Source organism: Nothobranchius furzeri, chromosome 2 (assembly GCF_043380555.1).
Source record: "Nothobranchius furzeri strain GRZ-AD chromosome 2, NfurGRZ-RIMD1, whole genome shotgun sequence".
In the NCBI taxonomy this organism is placed as follows: domain Eukaryota; kingdom Metazoa; phylum Chordata; class Actinopteri; order Cyprinodontiformes; family Nothobranchiidae; genus Nothobranchius; species Nothobranchius furzeri.
The window spans coordinates 24,516,631-24,531,071 of record NC_091742.1 but is presented as its reverse complement, the minus strand read 5'-3'; the positions used below and the strand labels follow the sequence as shown (position 1 = coordinate 24,531,071).

General features: G+C 41.3%; 2 protein-coding genes across 2 annotated transcripts; one reads left to right on the top strand and one right to left on the bottom strand.

Moving 5' to 3' along the window:
• Nucleotides 1-1,257: 1,257 nt before the first annotated feature.
• mgat2 (alpha-1,6-mannosyl-glycoprotein 2-beta-N-acetylglucosaminyltransferase) lies at nt 1,258-7,991 on the bottom strand. The gene is made up of 2 exons (XM_015948096.3): nt 7,793-7,991; nt 1,258-3,062 (listed from the first exon to the last, which is right to left on the bottom strand). Exon 2 carries the CDS (start codon nt 2,800-2,802, stop codon nt 1,399-1,401), a length of 1,404 nt encoding a protein of 467 aa, XP_015803582.1. The 5' UTR covers nt 2,803-3,062; nt 7,793-7,991; the 3' UTR covers nt 1,258-1,398.
• Nucleotides 7,992-10,460: 2,469 nt separating this feature from the next.
• rps29 (ribosomal protein S29) lies at nt 10,461-11,497 on the top strand. Its single transcript, XM_015948097.3, has 3 exons — nt 10,461-10,609; nt 11,001-11,100; nt 11,381-11,497. The coding sequence occupies exons 1-3, from the start codon at nt 10,497-10,499 to the stop codon at nt 11,387-11,389; spliced, it is 222 nt and encodes a 73-aa protein (XP_015803583.2). The 5' UTR covers nt 10,461-10,496; the 3' UTR covers nt 11,390-11,497.
• The last annotated feature ends 2,944 nt before the right edge of the window (nt 11,498-14,441 follow it).

Sequence of the window (14,441 nt, the reverse complement as noted above, 5' to 3'; positions counted from 1 at the left end):
CAAAAGGAATGAAGATATACAGTAAATTTAGTTCACAGTAAAGATGTTTGCTTCAGTTTAATTATCAGCTTATAAAACTACAAGGACGATGTTAAAATACAAACAGTTGTATGTTATTTATCATGATATTTATCAAATATGGTTATATGTTGAGAAAAATGTGTATTTAATTATAAAAGAGAATTAAAATATTAAACACTCAAAAGTATCGAAAATTGGTACCGTTAAGTACCGGTATCGATTCCTAGGTACCGGGAATTAGTACCGAATCGATTCAAATGTCAAAGGTACCCATCCCCATGTCTTACTGTTCGATCGTGACCTCTGAACTCAACCTAGACAAAGTTAAACCAGTCTGCATTTCCTGAAAGTTGTTTACTGCTCTGAAACTTCAGAGACAGAAAATAAAAGCAAAACCAGAACTAAGGAGGCAAATACTTTTTACCTCACAATAAACTGCATTGAGAGCTCGTTTCAATGAACTTCTAGATTTCAAATAGTAGGCAGAAAAGATTATTACACATTGCTGGGAGGTGGGGAGGGGAAAACAAAATCAATGCGACTTCAAAGGCCAGAGCTCAGGCCTCAGTGGAAACCATCAATATCGAGCCGTGCTCAAGGCACTTAAAATGTAAATGCATTTTCAATAGCAACAAAAGAAACAATGCGGTACGCGAGTCCTGGGATGTCTCCAGAAGAACAGTGTTTATCAGTGGAAATCTCAGCAGAGACGCAGTGGCCTGAACTTCTATGTTCTCCCTTAAGCATTAGACAGTGATGCATTGCAACGAAATGAAACAATGCCCTGCAGGCTTCAGTCCTCAGCAGCAGTGGCTGGCTGCGCTTTCCCTGTTGAAACTGACTGGATGGAAGAATGTCCTACTTTTTGCATGTGAACATTCCATCACACTACAGTTTTAAGCAACAGACTCCCGGTTTGCTCTGGAAACTTGAAGGAAAGTGGAAATCCCTTCAACGGAACAAAGCACCTGGAGTAATCTCAGCAAATTTGTGGGCTATAAATATCTTCAAATTAAGCACGGGCACAGCAGGACTGCGAACTATACAGGGCAACCAATCTTAAAAGCAGAGCTGTATTCCCCGATTTGACATCTTATTTAAAATCAGTTCAACCTTATTAAGGACAAGATTGGCATCCTCGTCTCAAAGCCTCGATTTTGAAAAAAAAAAAAAAAAACACTTTTGGTGAAAAGACAAGACCCTTCTGTCAAAGACCAATCAAGTGTTAAGAGGCCATAAATTTAACATTCGTCTTTATTTAGAACAGCTCAAGAAAACAGTCCAGTAAGACAGGCAATAAGAAGAATAGTTAATAAAGATTTACTTTTCTTTATATAGGATGCAAAAGACAATAATATGTAATCGTAGCAATTAAGGTCACTGTAATCGAACGTAACTTCTGCAGAGTTCATGGTCCCTGATGTCACCCCAACCCCCATTTTTAACATGAGGAGCCACCCCTCCGGCTCCATTGGCTGGTAGTCTCTTTGTAATTAGGAGGTTTTTCGGAAACAGCTGGTTCCCACTGCTCTGCAGGATGTTTTCGATCTTCGTTTTCTGGCTGACGGGCATGCAAGAGGCTTTCTTGTGATGCATGCCGCAGTCTCCTGCGTGGAAAATCCTGGGCGCTTCACTCACCATGACCTTCCAGTACGAGGGCAGGCAGGACACCGTCAGGTGCTGCAAGGACCAGTCCCAGTTGTAGTCATCATAGGTGCAGAATGTATCAGTGCACTGGATGAGCTTCTGGTATGTCTCTCTGCTTAGAGCCATCCCCATGTTGTGCTCTGTGGACTTCCAGGCCTTCACCTCCACCTTGTTTGCTTTACTAGCATAGCCAATGTGGCTGTAGCTTCCCAGCGAGAGGATGTCACAGTCGGCATACTGCTCCCCCTTAAGAGCTCTCATCAGCTTGAGGAGATGGATAAAATCTGGAGATAGGTAGTGGTCCTCCTCAATCAGTAGAACCAGACCATGATGGTCTTTAAGGACTTTGACTCTGTCCCATACAAAGTGCAGCTTCCACCACCAGTGGTGCTTGGTCTGAGAGAACTTAGCCTCGCGGTAGTGACCAAAGGAGTCTGGGTATTCTGCATTGATGCATCCAAGTTTTAAGGCGTCTTTTTTTGGAATGTCTCTAGGGCAGTCTCTGGGGTCATGTCCAGGAAATTCTTGGGGGTATAACTGAATGCTGAAGGGGAAGAAAATCTGAAGGACTTGACAGAAGTCCACAGAGGCCACCACTTTATTAATCTCTGGGGACCAGTAATCGTGGCTGAATATCAGCAATATGCTCTCCACGCCTCGGGCCTTTCGTAAACTATCTACTAACAGCTTGAGGTAGTCGGGTCGGTTATGGACCTGAACTACCACAACCAGATCATCTTTTTGTCGTGTTTTCTTAAACTTCTCTTCGTTTCTTATCGTCTGGTCAAAATTCAGCTGGAAGACGATGCCACGAAAAACTAAAGTAGTGTTATCTACCACAGGATGGCCCAGCTTGCCTTTTTCTTTTGTGTTTTCTTGGTGCGTGTCATTTGCTTGCACAATGAGCAGCGGAACAGTTGCTTTGCTAACTGCAGGAGTAGCTTGCACCTGGACTGGAATGTTGACAATACTACTACTACTGCTGCTGCTGCTGCTCTTCTTCACTGCCTCCAACTCCTTGGGGAAGGAGCCACTTTCATTCTTTTGCCTTGCGCTGCTCCAGAAAGCTAGGCCACAGATGACAACCACCAGAGTCACAATCACCACCTTCTTCTTGTAGATTCGGAATCTCATGATAGAGGATCAGCCTCTTGCCAGGGAATGGAAGGAGTTTTGTTTACAAAAACAAGGCAAGGAACTAAGGAAAAACTTGCAGTGGTATATATTCTGTGCTTTGCGCAATGAAAAAAATGAGTCTAAAAAAGATGCTGGGAGGCTAATTGCTGGCAAAAATACCTGATGTTGTAAACATTGATTCTGCTGGAATGTCATAGGCGGTTCGTAAATATCCCATAAGGCATGACAGTTGCTGGGAGGCAGTGTACAGAAGCCACCTGAAAAAGAGAAACAAACCAAAAAAGTAGGTTATCCAAGTGCATTATGGCAGTCATTTATAGCCAATATATACTCTGTATATGCCAAAGGAGCCAAAGGAAATAATCAAACTGATTAGTAAAAACAAATATCCATGCTATACTGCTACACATCTCACAAGATTACAGTTTTCATGTATAAATAGGAGGAACAGCTTTGTGGCAAGACCTGGAAACCAACAACAATCAGCTCAAATAAATATTAAATACATAGATACCAGGGATGTGTATTTTTGAAATTCTGGCGATACAATACAAATCACGATATAGGGGAGACGATACGATATATTGCGATACATTCGGTCAGACGTTACAAGCAATTTTTTTTTACTGAATTTATTGTAAGAATGTTCAATAAACAGCCCAAAATGATAAGTAACATGTTTAACATGAGGTATCTGAACCATGATGGAGGGATTTACATTTCAATGGTGGAAACAAAACCCGTTGCACACTGCTGCCAACTAGCGGGTGGCGATTGAATTGCACAAAATGAAAAGAAAATACACAAAAGTTTGCATGTAAATTCTTTCAAGATTTAGATACACGGCTTTTGAATATCGATGTAATAATCGCAGGAAAAAATATCACGATATATTGCCATATCGATATTTCTGATACACAGCTTTTGGATATCGAAATAATATTGCTGGAAAAAATATCACGATATATTGCCATATCGATATTTTCTTACATCCCTAATAGATACTCTGTCAACAGAAACAAGAGTGTTTAGATAAAAATAAACCATGAAGTGCTCGTCTAAGGGTGGTGGATTGGAGTGCAACGGATCATCGTTGATCCGTGATCTGTGCGGGCCTCTCTCTACGGTTTGGCGCGCACGCGGTTTGTGGATCGGTCACGTGGAGGGGCTACCTGTTCAACCCAAAGGAGAAGCGCACAGCGGTAATCATGAAGGAGGAGGAGAGAGGAGCTTAAGACATCACCTGTACCGTTTAGGTTGCATGTATGGGAGCATTTTGGCTCCCCAGTAAAATACAATAACGATACAAACGGCAAAAATTGGCATGCTCCTCCAGTTTGATGGAGCAGCGCAGCGCTGCACACATCCGATCGCTATGAAAGGAGGGAGATGGTGGCACATGAAACATGCCTTGGATGTAACATAACAAACGTGGCAGGACCTGTAAATGTTGTTGGGGACAAATCTGTAGAAGGAGGACAAAAGAAAAACAAACAGCACATCAAAGAGGTGAGATAAGTGAAAGCTGAACACAAAGGGAGAGCATGTCTCAATTAGGCAAGTCATTTTAACATTTAATCAGCAATCAGACCTAACTGGAACTCCTGCTTTTATAGAAAGATGCAAACTGAGCAGAAAATATTGCAATCCAGATGTCCCTTTGCATTCTCCTACATTACTTTCTGTTCTTAATTACATTTTCTGTATTGACTGGCTCGTTCCACTCAGACCTGCAGAGCAAAACGTCCATTACTTATTATTAATTCAGTCATCTCTCAGTTTTCATGTCGTAAATCTCTGCCTGATGCATTTTATTCAAATCAAGCCTCAAATATGTGCAGTCAACATGCACCCACAAAACAAACTTAACAACAAGCTGGTGATCGGAATCAGCCTATTTTCGGCTAAAGCAGTGATCGACAAATTTCAAACCAAAAAGTTTGATTTTCTTTCTCCACCAGTCTGTGGAAGCATCAAGTGGCACAAGTTCAAACAAAAACAAACATTTACCCCATTCATGGACACAACACCGCTAATCCACTCTAGCAATTAAGGGGTTCCGAATGTGCAAAAAAAAAAAAGTCATCACTTTGTCCTTAAAATTTGTTATTCGGCTGTTCATATTCTCTGGTTACAACCCATCGACAAGCGATTCAGTCTAAACTGTTGTACGGCCGTTGTTACGTGATGTTGTCTTGTTCTGTCGTTACAGCCTGTTGTCCAGCTGATGTTACCCAACTATGCTGTTAAAACCCGTTTTCACCTTACTTCATGTCTGTTAATAGCCAAAAATATCTAAGAGTGATAATACTTTAGAAGACCATAACTTTACAGCAATACAGTACAATTTAATAAAACAAACCGTTTTAAATGTTATGACATTTTACTCTTTTCTCTGCATAATGTAGAAATAATATTCTATTTGTGACCACAGACGCACTGGTGCCATTTATAAAGATGAACCCTCCCTCCAGGACATCTATAAGAAGCGGTGCCTGAGAAAAGCGGGGAGGATCATCAAGGACTCAAGTCACCCCAGCCATAAACTGTTCAGACTACTTCCATCAGGAAGGAGGTTCTGCAGCATCCGGTCCAGAACCAGCAGACTGAGAGACAGCTTTTTCCATCAGGCCATCAGACTGCTGAACACGGCGCAGACACCTCACCCTCACTACTGAAACTCCAACATTACACGCTCCATACTGTACATTAATGCCACAGTTTTGCACATACCAGCCTCTGTATATTTTATATCTCTTATCTCATTGTTTACTTTATTCATTTGTATATTTAGATTAGCCATTTTTATATTTTACTTGTTTTTACGTTACTGTATTTTTGCATAACTGTTGCTGTGAAGCTCGCACACAAGAATTTCACTCGCATGTACTGTACCAGTGTACCTGCACATGTGACGTGACAATAAAAGTGATTTGATTTGATTTCATTTGAAATGTTAACTCACTTGTGTAGTGACCGCATGAACTAGACCAGCGGTTCCCAAACTTATTTAGCCACGCACGCCCCTCTATGTCCCGACCATGTCGACGCACCCCCCAGCCCCACACATCAGGGCATGGATATATATATATATATATATATATACACACATACATATCTCGGACGTCAAGCTAAACAGCCACTCGACAATCTGCCAAAATGACTCACCACCTTCAGATTTCTCCAACATCGTTAAAAATGATCAAATATGGAACATATCTTGCTATTGACAGCGTGCGCAGGCCAGAGTGCTGAAGCTCGGCGCATTATTGTTATGAAGCTAGGGCACATACGGAGGAGGACACACAAACACACGCATGCAAAATATACTTGTTTTCAGTTACATTTATTGGGCCCACTTACTTTTTCTTAGGCCCACCCACAAATGAGTTTCTGGCTACGCTAATGGTGACATGTGACAGACTTCTCGGAGCTCCGCAGCCGTTACACTTTTCAACTCGCGCACTCCCTAGCGTCAGCTCGAGTGCACCACACTTAAGCTGGGTGGACACTGTGCGACTTTTTCACTTTTTTGAGCCGATTTTTCACTCGTGCGAGAATCCACGAGATCGGGGCGAGTTTTGCGCCGAGCGGTCGTGTAGTGTACAGGGGGTTACGAGAGGCGATTAACACCACGTGACCAGCTACCGATCAGCAATTGTGAGCTCGCACGGACTTCTGGCGTGTTTAATATTTTGCTCGTCCCTCGTGAGGGTATCGCACTGTTGAAGCAGCGCTGCGAGCAACTGCAACCCAAAAAGTACCAGAACCGCTCACGGCGCATGCGCAATCATGCATCAACACCGCTCGCTATTTCCCTAATAACACACGCTGTTCATTTTTATTTCTACACATTTTTTTACTCACAAAGATCGTCAAGAAAGCGTGTTTGTCGTGTTCATGTCAAATTAAACTGATCACAAAACACAGATTTACTTTCTTTATTTCGTTTTCCTCATCCAACCCTCATAAATCCCTGTGTGTCCTCCTGCAGCACTCCCGAAGGACAACAGGCCAAACAAGACAAAGAAGTCTGACGTGTTGAGTAAAAACTGCTATTTTTAGCATATTTTTAGGTCCGAAGTGTTGCTACCAGACGTACAGTGAGAGCAGTCAGATCGCATCCGAGAACTGGGTCGTGCAGTGTGAGCACATGACTCGTGAGATCTGCCCTGCGAGGAAGTCGTACAGTTTGAGCTGAAGCTGAGTGCTACGAGTGAAAAAGTCGCACAGTGTACGCCCGGCTTTAGGGAATCCCTGAACTAGACAAACACATGGACAGATTTTTGGCACATTAGGAACCTCAAAAGCAGTAACATAAATTGGTATCGGCTGGTCAGATCTGTCAGAACCAGAATTGGTGCATCTGGTATTTATTGTTTGTTAATGAAAAACTAATTTAAAGAAATTCGAACAAATTTAAGATTTGTTCCATTTTATAAACATGTGCTTCTTGTTTGTACACACACAAAAAAAGGAGGAAATTATGACATGTGTTGCACTAAATAGCATGTTTACTTTATTTATTTTACTTTTTTTTTTACAGTGTACATGCTGGGTTTACTGGTTTCCACACATTGTCATACCGCTAGTGTGACTGATTCGTTTTCTGTTTAAAACATTTTGCGTGTTTTTGACCCCCCTCCCTTACTAATACCTCCATGTTTCCATATTAATGTGCCTGCAAACCATTTTCGTCCCCAACTAGCCACTGGCTGTCAAACACAAACCGAGCCAGCAACGGCAGTGCTCAGGCGTAAACCCCGCAAAAAACCACGAAGTAAATCAATCAAATTACACGAAAACGTCTTCACGTAAAACACGCAGCTGGCGTTTTCTCTGCGGCTCGACATGACAGCTAGCATCTTTATCATGCTAACAGTGTTAGCTAAGGGCTGCAGCTAACAGCTTCCAAGCTGCTGGCGGCTTCCCGAACCGAGCTAGCAAGCTCGTAAACAACCAGCAGCCCCGTGTTTACGCCACTCACCTGAAACTACCCAGGTCCTGCGCTTCATTCACGAACACACAGAGAAACGGTGGCGTCCCATCCTCCTATTTACCTTCCAGCAAGCTGCGTGGAAGCGCAAATGACGGCTAGCTGTTAAAAACTGTACAAAAACAGCACCACCACCGCCTCCTGCTGTCCTACAACACACTGGACCGGTGGGTGGGCACCCCGGCCCTTTATACCGTCTACTACGGCTACAAGAAACCCAAAATACCCCACTTCCTCTCCACTCTTTTTTTATTTTATTTAAATTATTTTTTAAATAAATATTTATTGCTATCAATATCAAACAGTACAGTGATTTATACAAACTCTCGAATGGATAATAAGTGGAACATAGCATGAGATTTTAGTACAGCAAACAACAATATTTATTTATTTGAACATAATTTATGCGGAGGAATAACCACTTGAGATGTAACATCTCGTTTTCGAGTGGGTCCTCCTTTACAACAAAAAGAGGAACAAGAATTAAGAGCAAGCCAGCAGAGCAAAAATCAAAATCAAAACATTACAACAATCATTTACACACACACACACACACACACACACACACACACACACACACACACACACACACACACACACACACACACACACACACACACACACACACACACACACACACACACACGCACACAACACTAACAAGGACAAAACAAAAGCAACAGCCAGTTGAACAAATACAATTAGTAACGTAGACGATTATTCCTGAAGATGATCGACCAGAGCCCTTCGAAAAGTAGTGAATGATGATAAACAACGAATAGATAAAGGAAGATTATTCCAATCACATGGAGCCTTGAAACCAAAAGCATGTTTCCCTGCCTCTCTTTTCACTCTAGGAACAACAAAAGAGAGCTGGTCATTATGCCGCAGGCTGTAAAGTGAATTATAGGGAATTAATCCTGATAATTAAAGTAAAAAGTTTTAAAAATGAACTGAAACCAGTGAAACTGTCTCCTGACAGCAGGTGCGAACCAGGACAACTGTCCATACATCACACTTCTATGTGTCCTAAATGGACAACGAAGAACAAAACGACAGAGACAAGCAACATAAATAAGTGTTCTGATAGATAATGTCAGCATAGTCCAGAATAGGCAGAAGTAGCTGTGTGGCGATTCTTTTCCTAACCAGAAAGTGAAAACAATTAACAGATTGATAGAGGATTTTAAGACGAGAATTTAATTTTTTTGTAGTTGCTTGTATTCGTGTTTTAAAGGATAAATCAGGTTCCAGCCAAACTCCAAGAATATGATAGAAATATTCATCAAGCTATATAAAAAATAATGAGCAGTGTCCTCAGAGTGTTTAAAATAGGAGAAATTCTGAAGCACAGGACATTATTGGGCACATTTTAGTCTAATAATTCTCCCTGTGCATGCGTGGGTTCTCTCCGGGTACTCCGGCTTCCTCCCACAGTCCAAAAAACATGACAGTTAGGTTAACTGGTCTGTCTAAATTGTCCTTGGGTGTGTGTGTGTGTGTGCATGATTGTTTGTCCTGTGTGTCTCTGTGTTGCCCTGTGATGGACTGACTCTCTGTCCAGGGTGTACCACGCCTCATTGCCCATTGACCGCTGGAGATAGGCACCAGCACCGTAACCCTAACTCTTTTTGAACCCAGATTGGTAAGGGTTTAGCAGACAGTTTTGTGAGAGGTATTCTGTGATCTGCTTGAAAGCCACCCTTTCAATGATTTTTGACAGAAAAGGGAGGAGAGAGATAGATCGGTTGTTCTCCACGTGATTTGGAGGAAGAGATAATTTTTTTTTAGCAGCGGTTTAACCTGAGCATGCTTGAGAGAGATGGGTAATGTACCGGATGTCAGTGAAGTGTTGATCACATGTGTGACTGCTGCGGCTACTGTAGGAGCAATAGCCTGGAGCAGCTTAGTCGGAATGGGGTCGAGTGGGCATGTAGTAGGGCGGCTGCACGTGAGAAGCTTGGACGCACAGTTCTCAATGAGAGGGGAAAAAGAGGAAAATGAAGCAGTCGGGCTTGAGATGGTTGGGCTAGAAGGAGTTTGTGGTAGCGAATGTTCAGGAGTGGCCAGTTGAGTAAACTGTTTGCTTATAGCTGCCACGTTGTCAGTGAAGAATGAGGCAAAGGTCTCAGCTGATAGATTTACTACTGCTACTACTACTACTACTACTTGCCTGTACTTTGCTAATATAACTCTACTTCTAAGATATGTGACTAAAACCAAGCCAGTTTACCAAACGTATAATATGCATCCTTAAAAATGAAGATACACCAGATTTTGCACATTTCAAAACAGTTAAAACCTCTTCTTTATAATAAATGGCATTTTAAATTGGCAATTAATATCTAAATAGAAATCACTTGACACGAGTCATAGTCAGAATTCTCTATTGAAAAAAAATAATAACCAAAAATGTAACTTCTCAAATCTGTATCCACCATTTGAATGCTGTGATATAAACAACTAACTAACTAACTAACTAACTAACTAACTAACTAACTAACTAACTAACTAACTAACTAACTAACTAACTAACTAACTAACTAACTAACTAACTAAAAGTCATTATGACACAAGTGAACGCTGCTGTATGGTTTTGTCGTTCAACGTAATACGCAGTTACTAATTTGACCAGTAGGGGCGCACCTAAAATAGTTCTTACCGGAAATTGAGCCTATGCAAACGTCATTTGCGCATGCGCGTACGTCTTTTCCTCCTTTCCGACACTCGAGCGAAAAGAGGCAAGATGGGCCATCAGCAGCTCTACTGGAGTCACCCTAGAAAGTTCGGCCAGGGATCCCGCTCCTGGTCAGTGTTACTCTTAACCCGTGGATGGTCGCGTGACGCGCTAATGCGAGTGATATTTGTGTGTTTGTTTATGTGTTCTTGTGCGAAAACGGGATCAAAGCTGCACCGCATGGGCTTTCATGGCGAAGCTAATATGGCGGCTTAGGATGAACCTCGCCGCCTCTATTCAGCAACATCATCTGTGTTGTTGGTTCGAAGCGTTTACAATAGTTTATTGTTTTTACTAGACTTTAATGCAAATGACAATGTTAAGACTAGATAAGTAAGTAAGCAATCATCATAAATGTAGCGTAATGTGTTGACCGTTAGCCGGGCTCGCTCTGCTTCCGGATGCTCCAGGTACCTTTTCCAATTTCATAGTCATCTAATCCGTATTCTTGTGTGATTTCAGCCGAGTGTGCTCAAATAGACACGGACTGATCCGTAAATACGGACTCAACATGTGCCGCCAGTGCTTCCGGCAATACGCCAAAGACATCGGCTTCATTAAGGTGAGATTCAGTTTTCACCTTAAAAGCGGAATTCTATTCCACATCACCCTCTACACATGTAAACAAGTGTTGCACAAGTAGTCCATGAAGAAACTGTTCTGTAGCTTCTGTCCAGATAAAAACCACGAGCAGCTGCTCAAGAACAAAATAAATTATAAAATTTCGTAGTAAAAAAAACCCAAATTGGAGTATAACTGTATGAGCAAATTATAATAATTATGATTGTTGTAAACTAATAATTACCTCTGCTCTAATTCTCTTTTTATTTGTTTTCCTACAGCTGGATTAAATGACTCGCATTGACATCCTCTGATCGGGTCATGGCGTCATTAGAAGGCTGACCAAGATGGGAAAAAATTAAACACTTCAAATAAATGTGTTGTTTTTTTTGTCCAGATCATCTGAGTTGTGTGGTTATTCACTGTGATTTTAAATGATGTCCACCATAAAACCTCACTACCTCACATTTTTTGGTTATTTTTAATGGCGTAGTCGGAGACCCGGGCTGGGATAGAAAGGTTTTAGCTGCTCGAAATTCAAAACTTTATTGTCTCAATGTTTGAATACAAGCTTATTTAAAATATGCAAAGTAAAAACACGTAGGAAAGTTTTATTATTTAACACCTCTATATACAAAATCAAGGTGAATCACAAGTACATGTAAAACATGAAAAATAATCATGTACATTAAGGTCCACATTTTTTCTGACAAAACTGTAAAAAGGCTTCCATTGAACAATCTTGAGGTCTGGACTTAATTTGGGCAAATGTCCTTTTAGTTCTGCATTGCAGCAAACCTTGGCATCAACAATATCCAACAGTTTTCTAATCAGTTTCTGGTTATTTTAATTGAACCTCATTTAAAGGCATTTCAGTTTCAATATAAAACACCTGATGTGTAGAAACAGTTTTTTTTCGATTGCTAAAATTCAATAAGCAAAAATGAGGAACACTTTTCACAACCTCTACTTCTGTTCCCAATTGCTTGACTCAATTTATCACTACTTCCTTATATTCCTCCTTAACACTGATGTCAATTTCACATTACCTTGCTGTCAAAACACAATTTTCAGGTTTACACACACTTCTCACATAAATTCTCAAAGCTTCAATCAAACACACAAATATTCATATCTAAACTTTCGGGTCTGGCGAGAAATTTGCAATCAGGGACTGCAGCATAAAAGTAAGTTTCCACAAGGCCACCCAGGTGTATGAGTGGTTTCAGGACCACCAACGGTTTCCCATTTTATCCCTTCCACTTTATTCCCCCTTCCTCACTCCCATTGAGGAGTTTTTCTCAGCCTGGAGGTGGAAGGTGTACGAAAGGAATCCCAGGTCCCACTGCTTCAAGCCATGGAGGAGGCTTGTGGAGATGTGGCCTTTGAGGCCTGTCAGGGCTTCATGAGGCACTCGAGGCGGTACTTCCAGCGCTGTTTGGACCAGGAAGGTGTTGATTAGGCCCTCTGGCCAGACAGAGACCGGAGGCATGATGCCCCATGGTTATGCTTGCATGGGGGGGGGGGGGGGGGGGGGGGTGGGGGGGGGGGGCTGCGACTGTAAAAATAAAGTTTTTTGTCTCAAAATGTGTGTGATGTCTAATGTTTGTCTCAGAGAAAAGTGGGCACTGTCATACATTCAGTGTGTAATTCATTGTGTTCCATTTAGACGATTGTGTTTTCAGTTTTGCTCTTCAGTGTTCTTTCCATGCTTGGTAGTGTTCACCCAAAGGCTACTTGTGTTTAAAGAGCAAGTCAAGCCCTACCAGAGTCTAACTCCATTCCCACTTCATGTTTGAAAAATGCAACAAATGCTGTTGCCTGGCAGACCGAGAAGGCGGAGCTGCTAACAAATACACACACACAGAGGCTCACGACAGCATTGTGACATCATAATGTACCAGTTTACATCATAGCATACCTACTAGCCAATAGCGGTGGCAGATTTAAATTAAAATACAGTGCAGAGTTTTTACCTGACAACGGCACAACACTGCCAGTTTTAGGCAGAATATTTAAATTTTAACTAAGATGCACTGAAGTGCCAAATTATTGACTACATGTGTCTGCAGCACGATTAGACACTCATTTATTTAGTTTATCAGCAAAAAAAAAAGGTTTATTTGGGGGTGACTTGCTCTTTAAGCAATGAATGGTATGTGTGTGTCATGTGAAAATGTGGCTGTGTTTACCAAATGAAAACACGTGTTCCATTTTGGGAACATGTTACGATATGTGGTGGCAGGGTTTTGTTGCAAAGGGAAGCCATGGTTTAGGAATTTGTGTGTTATGTTTGGGGTTTTGTGTGTGCTGTTTTGAAAAACTCGTTTTAGCAATCGAAAACAACTAAACTGGTTGCAAAGCGATGTGTGTGTGTGGTCACTTTCTCAAGTATTCTGAACTATTCAGTAAGAAGTCCAACTGTGAGATTAATAATCTGCTGTGTCATAATGAAAGAACTTTCCATATAGAGCAACAAACTCACTATAGAGTCAGCATGGCTTCAAAGTACTTCGAGTAGGAAACCTGCAGAGGTAATACCCAACAACCTGATAGCTACCCTGCTGTGAGGCTAATTGCATTCAGACTGGTGACCTAACTCAAATATTGCATGAGATTATCTCAAACTTCTGCTTGACTGGTGTGATTTCAAGCAGCAAACATGGGTGTTTACTTGGTTCTGTTGATTATTCATCTTTGTCTTAGTTTGAACCAATCTGGACCACTAGATGGCAGCAACGCTGCATCAAGGAAGGATGGGCAAACATCCTGATGGGAAATAAGTCAAATCATATTTTCAGTTGAAATTATTTCATAACAGGAAATCACACGAAGAACCTGGTAAAACTGGATCAAAGATTTTGAAATTAAAACACTAAAAACAGGAGACGGTTATGCAGATTTATGTACCATTTTCAGGTGTTTGCTCCTTATTTATTTAGGAATTCTTGACAAAAACAGCAGAAAATCCCTCTGGCAACAACATTTTAACAATATTATAATGAAAATAAATAGGCAACATCAACGCAAATGTTCTGAATACACCTCAAAATTCACTAAACGTGATTTAAAGGTTACTCCGTGGACTTCACAGATCTCCAATCATAATAAAATGATTCTAATCAGACCCAGAGAGTCGGACTGGGGTGTCTGAACATCCCTGATACACACTGCATTTACATCCAAGTTTACAAATGAAGACCCAGGTGTGCTAACAGAAGGGTGTTAGTGTATTTAGTATTAAATCTGGTGTCTTTTGTTCTAAATAATGCATAAAGGAGAGAGTGGTATCAGAAAGTTGCCTTTAATGTGTGGCTGCTGGAGGCTGGGCTGTTGGGACAG

What these genes read in the sequence shown, in the direction of transcription:
- mgat2 (XM_015948096.3), bottom strand. Translation starts at nt 2,802, where the DNA reads ATGAGATTCCGAATCTACAAGAAGAAGGTGGTGATTGTGACTCTGGTG.
- rps29 (XM_015948097.3), top strand. Translation starts at nt 10,497, where the DNA reads ATGCGCGTACGTCTTTTCCTCCTTTCCGACACTCGAGCGAAAAGAGGC. An exon ending in GGCCAGGGATCCCGCTCCTG is followed by an intron (nt 10,610 to 11,000) that starts GTCAGTGTTACT and finishes GTGTGATTTCAG; the next exon opens with CCGAGTGTGCTCAAATAGAC.